The sequence below is a fragment of the Myotis lucifugus genome, unplaced genomic scaffold (assembly GCF_000147115.1).
Source record: "Myotis lucifugus unplaced genomic scaffold, Myoluc2.0 scaffold_19, whole genome shotgun sequence".
In the NCBI taxonomy this organism is placed as follows: Eukaryota; Metazoa; Chordata; class Mammalia; order Chiroptera; family Vespertilionidae; genus Myotis; species Myotis lucifugus.
The window spans coordinates 4,218,466-4,236,920 of record NW_005871067.1 but is presented as its reverse complement, the minus strand read 5'-3'; the positions used below and the strand labels follow the sequence as shown (position 1 = coordinate 4,236,920).

Below are 18,455 nucleotides of genomic sequence, written 5' to 3'. Positions count from 1 at the left end.
AGTTTATTCTGTTCATCAGATTTCTTATTCATTTGATTTTTAGATTCACTTGTTGATAGATATGTATTTGTTGTCACTTTGTTGTTCATAATTTTTTATCTATACCCTTTCTTTTTCCTCTTCTTAAGGAATATCCTTCAGCATTTCATATAATACTGGTGATGAACTCCTTTAGCTTTTTCTTGTCTGTGAAGCTCTTTATCTGACCTTCAATTCTAAATGATAGCTTTGCTGGATAAAGTAATCTTGGTTGTAGGTTCTTGCTATTCATCACTTTGAATATTTCTTGCCACTCCCTTCTGGCCTGCATAGTTTCTGTTGAGAAATCAGCTGACAGTCGTATGGGTACTCCCTTGTAGGTAACTGACTGTTTTTCTCTTGCTGCTTGTAAGATTCTCTCTTTGTCTTTTGCCCTTGGCATTTTAATTATGATGTGTCATGGTGTGGTCCTGTTTGGATTCCTCTTGTTTTGGGGTTCTCTGCACTTCCTGGACTTGTAAGTCTATTTCTTTCACCAGGTAGGGGAAGTTTTCTGACATTATTTCTTCAAATAGTCTTTCAATATCTTGCTCTCTCTCTTCTTCTGGCACTCTCATAATTTGGATGTTGATACGCTTGAAGTTGTCCCAGAGCTCCTTACACTATCTTCATATTTTTGGATCCTTTTTTCTTTTTGCTTTTCCAGTTGGGTGTTTTTTGCTTCTTCGTATTTCAAATCTTTGACTTGATTCTTGGGATCCTCTATCTACTGTTTAATCTCTGTATATTATTCTTTATTTCAGTCAGTGTATACTTAATTTCTGACTGGTCCTTCTCCTTTTTTTTGGCATTTTCACTAAGATCCTTGAAGGTCTCACTAAGTTCCTCAGAGGTTTCTAGAAGATTCTTGAGTAACTTTATAACTGTGGTTTTGAACTCTATATCCAGTATTTTGTTTTCTTCCATTTCTTTCCTTTGTGACATCTTTCTTTGTCTCCGCATTTTGGCTGCTTCCCTGTGTTTATTTCTATGTATTGGGTAGCTGCTAAGTCTTCTTGAGTTGATCGAGTGGCCTTGTTTGGTAGGAGTCCTATAGGGCCCAGTGGCTAAGCCTCCCCAGTCACCTGAGGTGGACACTCTTGGTGCACCCCTTTGTGGGCTGTGTGCACAGTCTTGTAGTTAAGCCTTGATTGCTGTTGGTATCACTGGGAGGAATTGACCTCCAGGCCAATTGGCTGTGAGGACCAGCTGTGTCTACAATGGAAGAGCTGCTGTGCAGGAGATACCCTTATGGGGCAGGACTTGCTTCAGTGGGGCTTTGGTGCTCACTGAGTCTGCCCCTTGAGTGTGTCACTTATGGATGTGAAGAGTTGTAATCTGGTATGTTCTCACAATGACCACTGGATACACTGACTCTTGGATCTCCAAGGAAGTGCAAAGTCAGCTACTGCCTGGGGCCACCCAGCAGGAGCTACAGAGAGATCTGCAGATTCCTCCTCTTTGTATCGAGTTTGGAAGGGCCCAGACAAAGCCCAGCTGTGAAGCAAGGTGCTGGTGCCGGTTCTTGGGCCTTCTTTTGATATAGTTTTTGGGCTCCCTGACCCAGCTGCTACCTGTTTGACAGGTTTTAGCCTGAGAAAGGACAGGCCATTCATATGCAAAAGCCTCAGCTTGGGTGGGGTTGTAAATTGGGTGGGGCAAGGTCTCAGGGAATTCCCAGGGCGCAGCAAACAGTAATGGCGACCAGTCAGCCCTGCACCAGAGAGGTCCCATCGCAGGAAAAATGACCCCTGCGAGCACCTTCGTCTGGAAGGAAGCCGCCCTCGCTTTCCTGCCCCGATGCCAGACAGTCCAGTTTCTCCCCGTATGTGTCTGGGTCCCCCAGAGTCTTGCCCGGAACTGGAGTTCAGAGCAAGTGGGTGCTTGTATCTCCCTCCTGATTAAAAAAGTAGTGCACCAGGTGCCAGCCTGTTCCACACCTCTACACCTCCTACCAGTCTCAATGCGCTTTCTTCTTTATCTCTCTGGTTGTAGTACTTCTACTCAGCCAGCTTTCCCATGGTTTTAATCTAGATGGTAGTTGTTCTGTCTTTTAGTTGTAATTTTGATGTGGTTGTGAGAGGCAGCAAGTACAGGTGTTTACCTATGCCGCCATCTTGGTTCCTCTCGTGATCTTTACTTTTATTGCTACATAATTTTCTCAAATATGTAGGGATTGCTGAGATTTATTGCCATATCTCTATGCATCCAGAGTATGTACAGTAAAACTAGTTTTTTATTTCAGCAACAATTCATTTAATCAATGGCTAAACTCTGTTTAAAAGCCAATTTTAGTTTCATATGAGAAGATTTTACTGGGTTGGAATATCTCAGCAAGTAATAGGTTTGGTAGAACTGGAGTACAGAGGAACTGCTTGATATTTGGGTTAATTTTTATTTTAAAAGCCTTTAATGCTTTATATATATGAGAATTAAAACCAATGAAACAGCAAATATATAGTAGTGATCAGTAATGAATGAAAATGAGATTAATAATTTTGACTTGTTAATAGGAAATTCAGAGGGCCTTTAATATTAACTGAACAGCCCAGCTGGTGTTGCTCAGTGGTTGAGCATCGGCCTATGAATCAGGAGGTCACAGTTCAATTCCTGGTCAGGAACATGCCTGGATTGTGGGCTTAATTCCCAGTGGGGGACTTGCAGGAGGCAGCCGATCAATGATTCTCTCTAATCATTGAGATTTCTCTCTCTCTCCCTCTCCCTTCCTCCCTAAATCAATAAAAATATATTTTAAAAAACAAAATTAACCGAACAGAGCAGTTTAACTCATTTGCCTTTATAATTGAGACTATGTCATCTTTCAGACCCTTCATATGCAGAACTTGGTTTTAAAAATTGACTTTTTGGTCCAGCCAATGTGACTCAGTGGTTAAGTATCAACCTATGAACCAGGAGTTCAAGGTTCGATTTCTAGTCAAGGCACATGCCCAGGTTTCACCCTTCAATGCCACATTCAGAAATGGAATGTAGTGGTATTCACAAGCTCCATCCCCAGTGAGGGTCATGCAGAAAGCAGTTGATCTATGATTCTCTCTCATCAATTATGTTTCTATCTCTTCCTCTCCCTTCCTCTCTGAAATCAATTTTTAAAGTTATTTTTAAAATTTTACTTTTAGTATGTTTTTCAATATGAAAGACTGAATTAATCCTGGTCCTTGCTTTTCCATCTTCTATTACACCAATATTAACAATGAATATTGCTACAATTTTATTTTCCAATAAAATTACTTTGAATTTTACTTGTGAAGCTACCTGCTTTTTGGAACTATGTGCTAATTTTGATTGAGTTTATATATATTACAAGAAATAGTAGCTCCTATTTATCTTTAGTTGGAAAATGTAATAACTTCAAATAGAGACTATTTATAATTCTGTTTTAAATCTGACATTCATTTATTGCTTTCCATGTAATTCTTATTTTAGATACTACCTTTTTAACTTTGTAGAAAATATTTAATGAATGTGATTGATGGTACTTTAATTTCATTTTGTCACTTTGTCTCGTTGTGCATAGGTTTATTGCATTCTGTGGGAAAAAACTGTTTACAGAATGATTCTGAAGAACCAACTTTGTCTTTAACCAGCTCTTTTGGGAGAATTCTGAGAAAATGTTCTAATAATGAAAGCAGTTCTTCTAATAACGAAATAATATCTCAGGATCTTGATTATAAAGAAGCAAAAATTAATAAAGAAAAGCTGCAGTCATTTATAACCACAGAAACTGATCATCTGTCATGCTTACAGGAAAAATATTGTGAAGAAGATCCAGAACACCAAATTTTAGACATAAAAGAAAAGGTCTTACCTGTAATATTTCACCCTGCAATGCCACATTCAGAAATGAAATGTAGTGGTATTCACTTTCAATCCCAGGAAAGCATTTTATATGACCTTGATAATACCAGCATTTTAACTTCTGGCTCCAAGGATCCTCCATCAAACCCAGTTGTGATTTCTAGAGGAAAAGAATCATATGAAGCATCAGAGAAAGTAAAATTTAAGAATTGTGAACCTGGTTTTAATTTAACCAAAAATATTCCCATGGATAATCAAGAAATATGTGTTTTAAATGAAAATTCTGAAAAAGTGGAGCTGTTGTCACCTGAAAAATACACAATACTAGCATCACCTTCTCTGAAGGTACAATTAAACCAAACTACAAATCTCACAGTAACCCAAAATGTCCAAGAAAAGACTACTTCAATTTCAAAAATAACTGTCAATTCAAACTCTGAAGAACTTTTCCAAGACAATAAGAAAGATTTTGCCTTTGAAATTATTGATGAATGGAATATTCCTTTGTTAGAAAATAATGAGGAACTTCAAGAGGCAGACATCAGTTGTGTCAGAGAACCTATTCTCAAGCACTCTATCATGGTAGTAGATACAGGCACCGATGACAAACAAGTAGCCAAAGCATCAATTACAAAAGATTTTGATTCATCAAATGTAGTCCATGATCTTACAGAGAACAGAAAAAGGGTAATGCAGAAAATGATTCTAGGTGAAGATTCAAAGGCAGACATGTCCTTAGATATAGATAAGAAATCAAACCAAAATAATGATTATATGGACACATGGTCAGAACTTTCAGATCCCATTTCAAATCACAATTTTGGACATGGCTTCAGAACAGCTTCTAATAAAGACATAAAACTCTCTGAATACAACATTAAGAAAAGTAAAGAGTTCTTCAAAGATATTGAAGAACATTTTACTACTACCTTAGCCTGTATAGAAATTGTAAATCCCTCATTGTTAGAAAATCAAAAGAAACTAAGCAAACCTCACCCACTTGATGGCCAATCAACTGATACTGCATCTGGGTGTGAGCACAGTAGTGCACTTGCGTCTGATAGTGAAAATAGTCACACAACTCCTCCAACTTCGTCTTTGAAGCGAGATTTTAATTCAAACCATAACTTAACACCTAGCCAAACGGCAGAAATTACAGAACTTTCTACTATATTGGAAGAATCAGGAAGTCAGTTTGAATTTACACAGTTTAGAAAACCAAGCCACATGATGCAGAATAATCCACTTGAAATACCTGAAAACCAGATATCTGCCTTGCATACCACTTCTGAGGAATGGGAAGGTGTTGATCCCCTCATGGATAGCAGCAGGAAATTGGAAGATAAGCAAAAGTCTGCTTGCTCATTACAAACAAGCTGTAACAAAAATGCTGCTGGATATTCAACAGATAAAAATGAAGTGGAGTTTAGAGGCTTTTACTCTGCTCGTGGCACAAAACTGAATGTTTCTAGTGAAGCACTGCAAAGAGCTGTGAAGCTGTTCAGTGACATTGAGAATATTAGTGAGGAAACCTCTGCAGAAGTAGATCCAAGAAGTTTCTCTTCAAGTAAATGTAATGATACTATTGTTTCAGTGTTTCAGATGGAAAATTGTAACCATAAAAATTTTAATGAAAAAAACAATAAATACCAACTAGTACAACAAAATAATATTGAGATGGCTGCTGGCATCTTTGTTGAAGAAAATTCTGAAGACCAGAAGAAAAATACAGCAAGTGAAGATAAATCTATTGGTGCCCGTAGAAATATTTGTAACTTAGGAGAATCTGATAGCCATGATTTAAATAAAAATGATACAGTTTGTGTTCACAAAGATGAAAATGGCTTGCCATGTGTTATTGATCAGCACAGCATACATCTAAAATCATCTGGCCAGTTTATGAATGGAGGAAACACTCAAGTAAAAGAAGGTGTATCAGATTTAACTTGTTTGGAAGTTGTGAAAGCTGAAGAAATATGTCATGTTCATACATCAAATAAACAACAGTTAACTGCTAGTAAGATGGAGCAAAACATAAAAGATTATGACATTTTCGATATATCCTTTAAGACTGCAAGTGGGAAAAATGTCAGAGTCTCCAAAGATTCATTAAATAAAGCTATGAATTTCTTTTATCAAAAATGTGCAGAAGAAGAACTGAATAACTTTTCAGATGCCTTGAATTCTGAATTACTTTCTGGAATAAATGTCAACAAAATAGATATTTCAAGTTATGAGGCCACAGATATGGTTAAAGACAAAACATTGAAAGAAAGTGACTCAGTTGGTATTGAAAATCAATTACTGACTCTCCAAACAGAACCAGAATGTGAAATCGAAAAGATCAAAGAACCCACTATGTTGGGTTTTCATACAGCTAGTGGGAAAAAGGTAAAAATTGTGAAGGAATATCTGGACAAAGTGAAAAATCTTTTTGATGAGAAAAAGCAAGATAGTGAAACCACTAATTACAGTCATCAAAGGGTAAAGATGCTGAAGGACAGAGAAGAATGTAAAGTAGGGTTTCCATTAGCATGTGAGACTGTTGAAATAACAACTGCTCCAAAGTGTGAAGAAATGCAGAATTCTTTAATGGAGAAAAAACTTGTTTCTAATGAGTTTGCCATGCTACCTGGGCTCTTAAGTGATAATTTATACAGGCAAACTGGAAATTTCAAAATGTCAAACAGTGTTGCTCTAAAAATTGGAAATGTAGAAAAAGAAACAGCAAAAAGTCCTACAACTTGTTACAGAAATCAGTTCACTTGTTCAGCCAGTAAAAATTCTGCTGTAGCATTTTGCACAGGACATGGTAGAAAATTTTCTGTGAATCAGGCTTCACTACTTGAAGGAGAATTGGATGATCAACCAGAAGAAATAAATGCTGCCAAAGTTACATGTTTAAAAGACAACCCTGAGGATTATGTAGAAAATCCTTCATGTGGAAATCACTCAAACAGTATAATAATTGAAAATGACAAAAATCATCTCTCTGAAAAACAAGATTCAACTTATTTAAGTAACAGTAGCATGTCTAATAGCAATTCAGATCACTCTGATTTTTGTCATTCCAATGAGATACATGATAAATTAGAATCACTCTCAAAAAAAGGGGATAATTTTGGTATTGAGCCAATAGTGAAGAATGTCAAAGAAAAAAAACACACTAATTTTTCTGAAGTAATAGCCACCATAAGAGAAGCAAACACATACCCACAAACTAAAAATGAAGATACTTGTGTTCAGAAATTTGTGACTAACTCTTCACCATACAAAAATAAGAAAACAGACATGGAAGTGGCCGTATCTAATTCAAATAATTTTGAGATACAGTCTCCTGCATTTAGTACAGCAAGTGGTCAAATGGTGTCTGTTTCACATGGAATGAAAGTGAGAGAAAGATTTGCAGACAACTGCACCAAGGTCATTAGGATAAACACAGAGAATAAATCAGGCACTGGCCATACGAAAACTTTGACAGGTTATCATGAGGTGGTGGGTGATTCGGAGGATTTTATTTTTCCTAACTCTCTGGATAGTGAAGAGCATAGCATGCATTCATATAAGGTTTTTACTGGCATTCAGAGTGAACAAATTCTACAACATAGCCAACGTATGTCTAGATCAGAGACCGTTTCTGAAATGTTACCTTGCCAGAGTAATTTGAAAGCTTCTGCTACTTGTAAATTTAATACGGTCTCTAATGCTTGTGGGATTTTTAGCACAGCAAGTGGAAAATGTGTACAAGTGTCAGATGCTGCCTTACAGAAGACCAGATGCATCTTTTCTAAGCTAGAAGAGAGTGCCGAGCAGCTCTTTTCCAAAGTATCATTTGAATCTAATGAAGAACATTCAGACAGGCTCACAAGAGAAGAAAATACTATGATACATATCCCCCCAAATTTGCCATCACCTGCTTTCTCTGGATTTAGTACAGCAAGTGGAAAACAGGTTCCAGTTTCAGAGAGTTCCTTAAACAAAGTTAAGGGGATGTTGGAGGACTTTGATTCACTCAGAACTGAATATGGTCTTCAGAATTCACCTACATCTGGACAAGTTGTGTCAAAACTACCTCTCTCCTGTATTGATAAGAGAACTCCAAAATACTCTGCAAGCTGCAAAATGGAAAAAGCCTGCAATAAAGAATTTAAATTATCAAATAACTGTAACATTAGAAGTGGTTTTTCAGAAAATACTCCCTCTCTTGAAACTTTGCCATGTCTCTCACAGTTTAAGCAGGATGAACAACCATTGGTATTAGGGAACAAAGTATCACTTGTTGGAAGCAGTCATATTTTGGGACAAGAACAAGCTTTACCTAAAAATATAAAAATAGACATGAAACCTGAAACTTATCCTAATCTTCCCATGACAACAAATACAGAAATTTGTTCTACTTATTCCAAAGATCCAGAAAACTATTTTGAAACAGAAGCAGTGGAGATTGCCAAAGCTTTTATGGAAGATGGTGATCTGACAGATTCTGAACTGCTAAGTCATCCCGAACACTTTCTTACCTGCCAAAACAAGGAAATGGCTTTGTTAAATTCAAGAACTGGAAAAAGAAGAGGAGATGCACTTTTCTTGATTGGTAAGTATCTGTTTTTCCCTTTTGGCTTGCCAATCACTTTTAAAATTAAGTCTTTTATTAGTCCTGGTGTCCTAGCTTATAGCAATTAGGGTATTATACACTAAACATGTTTTTCCAGACTTTTAAGTGTAGTTTGGGGAGATGTGACTTCACTCTTGATATCTCTGAGTTTGTATACTAATAAATTGTGTTTTGAAGTTCTTAGTATATTTTTAGACATTATTAATATAGTTATAATGGAGAAATTACTGTTAGAAGTTTGAATTTCTCTAGAAAATTTGAAGCTTTTTAAAAATGTTTTTATTGATTTCAGAGAGGAAGGGAGAGGGAGAGAGAGATAGAAACATCAGTGATGAGAAAGAATTATTGATCCGCTGCCTTCTGCACACCCCCTACTGAGGGTTGAGCCTGCAACCCGAGCATGTGCCTTTTACTGGAATCGAACCTGGGACCCTTCAGTTTGCAGGCCGATGCTCTATCCTCTGAGCCAAACTGGCTAGGACTGAAACTCTTATCTTCATGTTATAACAGCCTTTATAATACAACTTATTAACTGTTTTTATAAATAAAGATAGCATAGGTTCAGATTCTGGCTATTATTAACTTAAAAGATTGGTTTGCAATCTCTCATAGTGTCCCATGAGAGAGCAAACTGGTCTTGAACCATTGCCTGGTGTCTGCCCACTAGGCTGTAAGCATTGAAACAACTTTTTGCACAGGGGGGGGGGGGGGGGGGGGAAGACTGGTTTCTAGTTATAGGTGTTAGCTTGCTTTTTTTTTTTTAAATCTAGGAAGTGTTCTAAAATCAGTATTCTGGTCTTAGTGACATTTGGACTATATTCTAACTTCTAACAAGTTAGTTTACTAGGATAATTCGATGTGATTTTTTTTCTGTTAGTATCTCTGACTGGGAATAATATTAAGTAATTTAATCTCAATCATTTTAAGTAGTTGATCTTCAATAACTAGCTCCTTTAAAAAAAAACACAACACTATAGATTCAGAATAGTTATCACAAGTCTTCTTGTCCAGTATCTTCATACAGAGAGTGACACTGAAACCAGTCAGTTCATTCTTCCCCTTGGTGCCTTTTGACCCTAAGTTATCCTCGTGGATACAGATTTGCTTAATCAAGTGTTATTCAGGCCTCTTTCTATACCAAGTTTATGTTATGGGCAGAGTGTTAAGTTTATAATACTTACCTTGAACTATTGCTCTTGTCTAATGCAGGATGCTGAAGTGCAGAGATGATTAAAGATACTCATAATTCTTTTATGGAAAATAATGGCTTTATTTATTGGACCCATTTTGTTCATGTGTATACTGAAATGGGTTGGCCTTCAGCTCAGGAGAAAAAACAACTTTTAATAAATATTCTCAACAGCATCACTGTTTAATTTCCCTCACCTCTGTTATATATTTATATGCAAATATATGCAGCTTAATCACCTTCTGGTTATTTGACTAATACAGGTCCCTGTTAAACAATTAAATCACATTATAATCTAACATTTGGTAAAGCCCTGAATGGATATTGTTACTTATTAAATACTACAAATTCATTTCCTTAATAAAGCATCAAAAAGCAAAGCACCTGTTACCACATATTATCCATATGGCATGAAAATGCATATCTAGAATCATGGTTTAATTTTACTTTCAGCATTTGTAGAATTTTTAATAAGAAGTATTACTTCTACTAATATTTTAATGTAATTTTGGTAATTTAAAAAATATTTTCTCCTACTCACTGACTCTAATTCAATGACCTATATAATAAATTCCTCTTGAGTTTAATGCAGGAAAAAGACATTTATTTGAAGAGATTTTGTTTATCTTTATTGCCAGTAAACCTAGAATTACATTCAGTTCTAGTTTATTAAAAAGTAGTTTATCTGTGGTATTGGGTAATGTCTGTTTATCCCTAGACCCAATTAAATAGTGGTATTTTAAATGGTCAAAAATAATAGAAATTAAATTGATATTGAAAAATGAATATTCTCTTTCAAAATAGAATGGTCGCTATTTAAATTATAATTATGTATTTTTTGCTGAACATATTGTAAGAGTCAGTACTTTAGCTTTTAAAAATGGGCTATAGGCTTTTTTATTATTTGCTTTTGAAAACCTGTATGGAAATTTTTTTTAGGAGAGCCCCCAATCAAAAGGAACTTGTTAAATGAATTTAATGGGATAATTGAAAATCAAGAAAAATCCTTAAAGGCTTCAAAAAGCACTCCAGATGGTAAAATTTGCTTTTTATCCATATTTTCCCCCTCTATAGGTACTACCCATAATATTCATAATAGTTATTTTTTCAGCTCTTTTGATTATAGATAATTAGACAAGACCTTACAGTTTGTTTGTTAAACTTATATCTCGTCTTACTTATGTGAGCTTTTCCTTCATAATACCTGGTATAAGGCAAGAGGTTCTTTGTAATTGGGAAATGTGTAATTATTATAAAATAATGACTTTTTAATTTAAAAAAAGCTATAAAATTTAGTAAGAATTTAGTCTAAACTTCAGTGACTATGCAAATTATATCTTCAGTCTTTAGCCTGTCCTGGACTCCAGGCTTAGTTATTCATTTGTCGATTTATCACTTTTCTGCTGGTTTTGCTAATAATGCATCTCAGTTAATATGATCAGTGCTAAACCCCTGATTCCATCCATGCCCCAGACCTGCTCTTTCTGTTATCTTTCCTTTCTCACTGCCATTCTGCCAGCAGATCACATAAAAGCCTTACGTCATCTTTTACCTTTATTTCCTCGTACTTCATATCCAACCCATTAACAAGGCCTATAGGTTCTACCTTCAAAATATAATAAGAATCTGATCATTTCTTCTCACCTCTACCCCTGCAATCTTTATCCAAGCCACTATCATAGCTTCTAACCCTTCTCCCTGTTTTTGCCATTTCCTTTCCTCTAGCCCAGTGATTCCCAAAGTGGGCGCTACCGCCCCCTGGTGGGCGCTGCAGCGATCCAGGGGGGCGGTGATGGCCACAGGTGCATTTGTTTTAACTTTTTTTGTATTACCTTTCTATTCTGAGTTCAATAAATAGTTTCATAATTTCAAACTTCAATGTTTCTAATTTACACCTTTCTTTACTATATTTTACGAAAAAGGTAGAAACATTAATACATATATCTTTCTGTTTAATTGCTATTAAAATTTAAAAAAAATTAATTTCCAGGGGGCGCTGAGTAATATTTTTTCTGGAAAGGGGGCTGTAGGCCAAATAAGTTTGGGAACCACTGCTCTAGCCTATTTGCAACACAACAGCCAGAATCTTGAAACACAGAGGTCAGATTCTGTCACTTGACTGCTTAAAACTGTTTGTGGCTTCCTATTTCATTTATATGGAAATTCAAAGTTCTTACCATGAAATGCTTGAAAATAAATAAAACATATGTAACTATTGCTCACTATATACTTGGTTCCTGGTTTAGAAAGGAAGAACTGAGATTGTGAGGGAGAAATATATTAAACTCTGGAGGCTTCGTTCTGAAACACATGGGTAAATCCCACAAGAGGCAGGAACACTTTGGAATATTCTAAATCATGTCTCATTTACTGATAGAGATGTGAAAGTTATCATTAAAACAGAGTGTTTTAAATGTCCATAAAACTATATTATTTCTGTTGTTCTTTTCTTCCTCCTAACTTAATGGTTCTCAAACTTTAGTCTGTATAAGAATTCTGAACAGAGTTGAAAACAAAAACCGTGATTACTATTCTTTATGAGAAATAGAAATAATTTCTAGGATAATTATTACCATACTGAGTTATTACATGATAAATTGTCTTTAGAACCTGTGTAAGATGTGACTTCTTTCTACTCTCTATGTATTAAAAGAATGGTATTAGGTAGTATGCATATAGGAAAATCTTGTCCTTCTAAAACCATTGTTTTTGACATAGTGCTACAAGAAGTAAATGGAAAAACATGCATATAATTGTAACAATGATACTGTTGCATGAAGTATTATTATATTTGGGGGATTATCTTAAGCCAGTATATACTCAGTATTTATTTGACCATCATATCTTACTTTTTATTTTTTTAATGATTTTTTTCTCAGCATGATAATCATTCACAATTTGCTAGTGAATGATTATTTTCCTTCTGACTTTTTATTATGAACATTTTTACATGCACAAATGTTGAGAGTATACCCATTTAGTCAGCACCTATATTCAACAGTATTACTATTTTTGCTTTTTGTTTTATCTAATTACATATAATATGTGGACATATATAGTAATAGATCTATGAGGATATGTTTGTGTTAAAACACTTGAGCGTTGCCCAGCTGCAGTGGCTCAATGGTTGAGTGTCACCCTATGAACCAGGAGGTCATGGTTCCTGGTTGGGGCACATGCCTGGGTTGTGGACTTGATCCCCAGTATGGGGCATGCAGGAGGCAGCCGAGCAATGATTCTTTCTCATCATTGATATTTCTATTTCTCTCTCCCTCTCCCTTCCTCTCTGAAATCAATAAAAATATTTTTTTAAAAACACACACACACAAAAAAAACACATTTGAGTGTTAGTTTTAGATCTGACATTTCATAATGGTATAACCACAGAGCCATCATTGTTAGGTTAGGTGGCTCAGGAGGCGGTGTAGGAAATAAAGAGAGCCGAGTTAATCAGAAAAGAAAGAAAGGAAAGGTTTTATTCTGCATCCCAGGGCGACCCATGAACCCCAAAGACAGGGCATGTGGATCCGCGCCAACACGGAGGGGGGCGCTTTTTTTATACTGCGGTTGGGTGAGGGGCGGGGACATGAACTGAGGTATTCAGCTGAGGAAGTTTCCGCTGCAGGGGGTCAGCAGGGTATTCAGGAAGGAGTCAGTATCTGTGTGGGGGGTTGTGTTGATTCAGGGAGAAGCTGGTATCTTGTGTCTGGCACACTGATCTGTTAGAAATGCCAGGGAGGGTCCATTATCTCAGCACACGTCTGCATGTATCCGATCCTGGGCGCGCTCCGACCTAACAATCATCACCAAAGAAAGTTGCCTAATATCTGATATAATCTAATCTACAGTGGTCTTCTTAGCTTTTTTTATAGTTAACTTTATTTTTCATACAGTAGCACTTTTATTTATTTATTTTTTAAATATATTTTATTGATTTTTTACAGAGAGGAAGGAAGAGGGATAGAGAGTTAGAAACATCGATGAGAGAGAAACATCAACCAGCTGCCTCCTGCACACTCCCTACTGGGGATGTGCCCGCAACCAAGGTACATGCCCTTGACTGGAATCGAACCCGGGACCCTTCAGTCCGCAGGCCGACGCTCTATCCACTGAGCCAAACCAGTTAGGGCCAGTAGCACTTTTAAATAACCAAGCCAGTTGTTTTGTAGACTGTCCCACATTCTGGAGTTGTTTGTTTGCTTGTAGTATCATTTAGCTTTTTGTTCTATTCCCTATTTGGATCAAAGACTTAATTAGGATCTGGTTATGCATTTTTGGCAAGAATGCCTCATAGAAGTTCTGTGTACATGTTTGCATCAGGGGCACACTGTGTCAGACGGTTTGATCACTTAGTTAAGATGCTAACCACCAAATCACTTCGTTAAAATGGTCTATTTTCCCATTTGCAACTAGCAGGTAATCTGTGGGATGATCTTTTGGGCTGTGAAAATATCCAGTTTACCACTCTTTCGCTCACAATTTCAACATCAATTGATAATATTCACTTGAATCAATTATTTAAGTAGAAGTTAGAAAATAGTGTTTTCCAAATTATGTTATTCCTTATACATTTATTAGCTGGGATTCTTCAACAAGGAAGAGCTTTTCCTTAATAACTGGGGAGGAACTATAGTTCTTCCTAAAAAGGCTGGGTAAAAGCTTAATTCTTTCCTTTTAATTATCATCTTTTCAGAATAGGGAGTAGTTAGTGTAATAATCACTGCTAATGGTAGAAAATGAATTTTTTTCTTTGTTGAATAAAATTGATTTTTATTTATAATGCATGTATAAAGTCTAAAAGTAAAATATATTACACATAATGTATATTTTCACAAAAAAACACTTTTTTATTTAAATCATCCCAAATTTAAAAGTGGAAACCTCTTTAAAGTATTTCACAAGGGTTTGTTTATTTTTTTAACATGCCTTGATTAACCTTTGAGCACTTTTGTGCTTTTTATTATCATAAAAAGATTTCCTAGGGTGTTCTTGTAATTCCCTGCCCTACTTCTAGAATCACTGTTTCCCCAATGAGCCTTTCAGTGGTTAATAGTTTTTAAAAAACAAGATTGGGGTTCTAACTAGTCTCGCTGCTGGTGTCATTTTTTTTTATGCTACAATTCTTGGTTCATAATAACAGTGCCATAGTTACTTATCCTGCAGTGGTGGTTCTCAAATTTTTTGGTCTGGAGACCTTTTTATACTCTTAAAAATTATTGAAGATCCCAAAGTAGGTCTGTGCATGTGAATTACATTTATTTATATTTATCATATTAAAATTAAAACTGAAATATTTTAATTTTTGTACATTGTGCATTGGTCATTTTTGAAAATATTAGTACACTTAGTTATGCTGTTCTTCCAAATATTGGCATATTTTTTATACAATATTAAACGATTGCTTTTTGTCACCACTGATATGTGAAAAGTTTTAAGTATTTGGAAGCTGTCAGGCTAACGAGCCAAATAAAAGCCTTCCAAAATTCTAATTTTGTTTAAAAGCTTACATTTTACCACTGGAAACAAATACTGCCACTTGTTTTCCTTGTAGTGACAAGTTCATTTCATTCATTTCAAAAAGTATCTCCTGAATATCCAAGTCTGGATAACTAATTGTTTGGTTATTCTTTTAAGTAACAATGGAACTGTGTGAAAAGTTTACATAAGTACATTCTTTGAGACAATCATCACACTAAAATCTGCAATAGGACACACGAGCAATGCAGATGTCATAATTACTCAAAATGTCAACACAATGAAAAAAGACGGGGGTGGGAGTGGTGGTGGGGTGGTCAATCGGGAAAAAGGAGACATATGTAATACTTTAACAAACAAACAAAAAAACATATATATGACTTTATAATTATTATCATTATTATTATTAATAAGGTAGCTTTGACAGCTTAGATTCCCTAATAGAGTTGCGGGTATCCCTCCCCCAGGGATCACCCTTTGAGATCCACTGTCTTACAGTATATACATAATAGTTTCAAATTTACCATACATACACACAGCACACATACATACACTCATTATCCTTTCTTACAAGGTATCAGTATATATATTTTTTAATATGTTTTATTGATTTCAGAAAGGAAGGGAGAGGGAGAAAGAGAAACATCAATGTTGAGAGAGAATTATTGATTGGCTGCCTCTTGCATGCCCCATACTGGGGACTGAGCCAGTAACCCGGTCATATGCCCCTGATCAGAATCAAACCAGGGACTCTTCAGTCCACACTCTGACACTCTGTCAACTGAGCCAAACTTGCTAGGGCAAGGTATCAGTATATTATACACTGTTTAATACCTTCTTTGTTTGTCGGTGTTGTTTACTTTAGAACATATCTAGACATCATTCCTAATGAATATGTAGAGATTTTCCTCATTCTTTTCATGATTACATAGTACTTGTGATCACATGGCTCTATCTACAAATTCTAGTTTTTTCAACTGCTCCCCTTTCAAAGGACTACTTGGAGATATGAGAAGTACAAGTTACATACTGAGAATAATATCTAAAGTTTAGCTTCTAAACCTTTACAAGACTAAATTTTTTTTTTATTTACCTTATTTTCTTTTCTTTTTTTTTATTGCTTAAAGTATTACAAAGGGTATTACATATGTGTCCTTTTTTTTCCCCCGCCCTTGACAATCCCCTGGCCTCCCCTACCCCCCAGTGTCTTATGTCCATTGGTTATGCTTATATGCATGCATACAAGTCCTTCGGTTGATCTCTTACCCCCGTCCCTCCTGCCCCCCAACCCTCCCTGGCCTTCCCGCTGCAGTTTGACAATCAGTTTGAGGCAGCTCTGCCTCTGTATCTATTATTGTTCATAAGTTTATAATGGTCTTTATTATCCATGAATGAGTGAGATCATGTGGTATTTTTCCTTCATTGACTGGCTTATTTCACTTAGCATAATGCTCTCCAGGTCCATCCATGCCGTTGCAAATGGTAAGAGTTCCTTCTTTTTTACAGCAGTATAGTATTCCATCGTGTAGATGTACCACAGTTTTCTAATCCATTCATCTACTGATGGGCACTTAGGCTGTTTCCAGATCTTAGCTATGGTGAATTGTGCTGCTATGAACATATGGGTGCACATATCCTTTCTGATTGGTGTTTCTGGTTTCTTGGGATATATTCCTAGAAGTGGGATCACAGGGTCAAATGGGAGTTCCATTTTTAGTTTTTTGAGGAAACTCCATACTGTCTTCCATAGTGGCTGCACCAGTCTGCATTCCCACCAGCAGTGCACGAGTGTTCCTTTTTCTCCACATCCTCTCCAGCACTTGTCGTTTGTTGATTTGTTGATTGTAGCCATTCTGACAGGTGTGAGATGGTACCTCATTGTTGTTTTGATTTGCATCTCTTGGATGATTAGTGACTTTGAGCATGTTTTCATATGTCTCTTGGCTTTCTGAATGTCCTCTTTTGAAAGGTGTCTATTTAGATCCTTTGCCCATTTTTTTGATTGGATTGTTTATCTTCTTTTTGTTAAGTTGTATGAGTTCCCTATAAATTTTGGAGATTAGGCCCTTATCAGATATGACGTTGGCAAATATGTTTTCCCATGCAGTGGGTTTTCTTGTTGTTTTGTTGATGGTTTCTTTTGCTGTGCAGAAGCTTTTTATATTGATGTAGTCCTATTTGTTCATTTTCTCTTTAGTTTCAAGTGCCCTAGGAGCTGTATCAGTGAAGAAATTGCTTCGGCATATGTCTGAGATTTTGTTGCCTTTGGATTCTTCTAGAATTTTTATGGTTTCCCGTCGTACATTTAAGTCCTTTATCCATTTTGAGTTTATTCTTGTGTATGGTGTAAGTTGGTGGTCTAGTTTCATTTTCTTGCATATATCTGTCCAATTTTCCCAACACCATTTATTGAAGAGACTATCTTGGCTCCATTGTATGTTCTTGCCTCCTTTGTCAAATATTAATTGAGCATATTGGTTCGGGCCGATTTCTGGGGTCTCTATTCTATTCCATTGATCTATATGTCTGTTCTTGTGCCAGTACCAGGCAGTTTTGAGAACAGTGGCTTTGTAATACAGCTTGATATCTGGTATTGAGATCCCACCTACTTTGTTCTTTCTCAGGATCGCTGCAGCTATTCGGGGTCTTTTTTTATTCCAGATGAATTTTTGGAGAGTTCATTCTAGATCTGTGAAGTATGCCGTTGGTATTTTAATGGGAAGTGCGTTGAATTTATAGATTGCTTTGGGTAGTATGGACATTTTAATGATGTTGATTCTACCAATCCATGAACACGGTATGTTCTTCCATCTGTTTATGTCTTCCTCTATCTCTTTTTTCAACGTCCTGTAGTTTTCTGTGTAGAGGTCTTTTACCTCTTTAGTTAAGTTTATTCCTAGGTAGCTTAATTTTTTTGGTGCGATGGTAAATGGGATTGTTTTTATAATCTCTCTTTCTGAAAGTTCACTATTGGTGTATAGAAATGCCTCAGATTTCTTGGGGTTAATTTTGTATCCTGCTACATTGCCAAATTCATGTATTAAGTCTAGTAGTTTTTTGATGGAGTCTCTAGGGTTTTGTATGTATAATATCATGTCGTCTGCAAATAAGGACAGTTTTACTTCCTCTTTTCCAATTTGGATGCCTTTTATTTCTTCTTCTTGTCTAATTGCAATGGCTAATACTTCCAGTACTATGTTGAACAGGAGTGGTGAGAGTGGGCATCCCTGTCTTGTTCCTGTTCTTAGGGGAAATGGTGTTAGTTTTTGTCCATTGAGTATGGTGTTGGCTGTGGGCCTGTCATATATGGCTTTTATTATGTTGAGGTATGATCCTTCTATTCCC

The 18,455-nt window shown here is 36.1% G+C and overlaps 1 protein-coding gene across 2 annotated transcripts in view; it reads left to right on the top strand.

Moving 5' to 3' along the window:
• Nucleotides 1-18,455, top strand: part of BRCA2 (BRCA2, DNA repair associated) — an 85,088-nt gene that overhangs the window by 13,727 nt on the left and 52,906 nt on the right. For both annotated transcript variants that reach the window (XM_023751171.1, XM_006085488.3), the window contains 2 exons: nt 3,554-8,425; nt 10,575-10,670. In XM_023751171.1, coding sequence (XP_023606939.1) covers nt 3,554-8,425; nt 10,575-10,670 — 4,968 coding nt within the window. The remainder of the gene's footprint in view (nt 1-3,553; nt 8,426-10,574; nt 10,671-18,455) is intronic.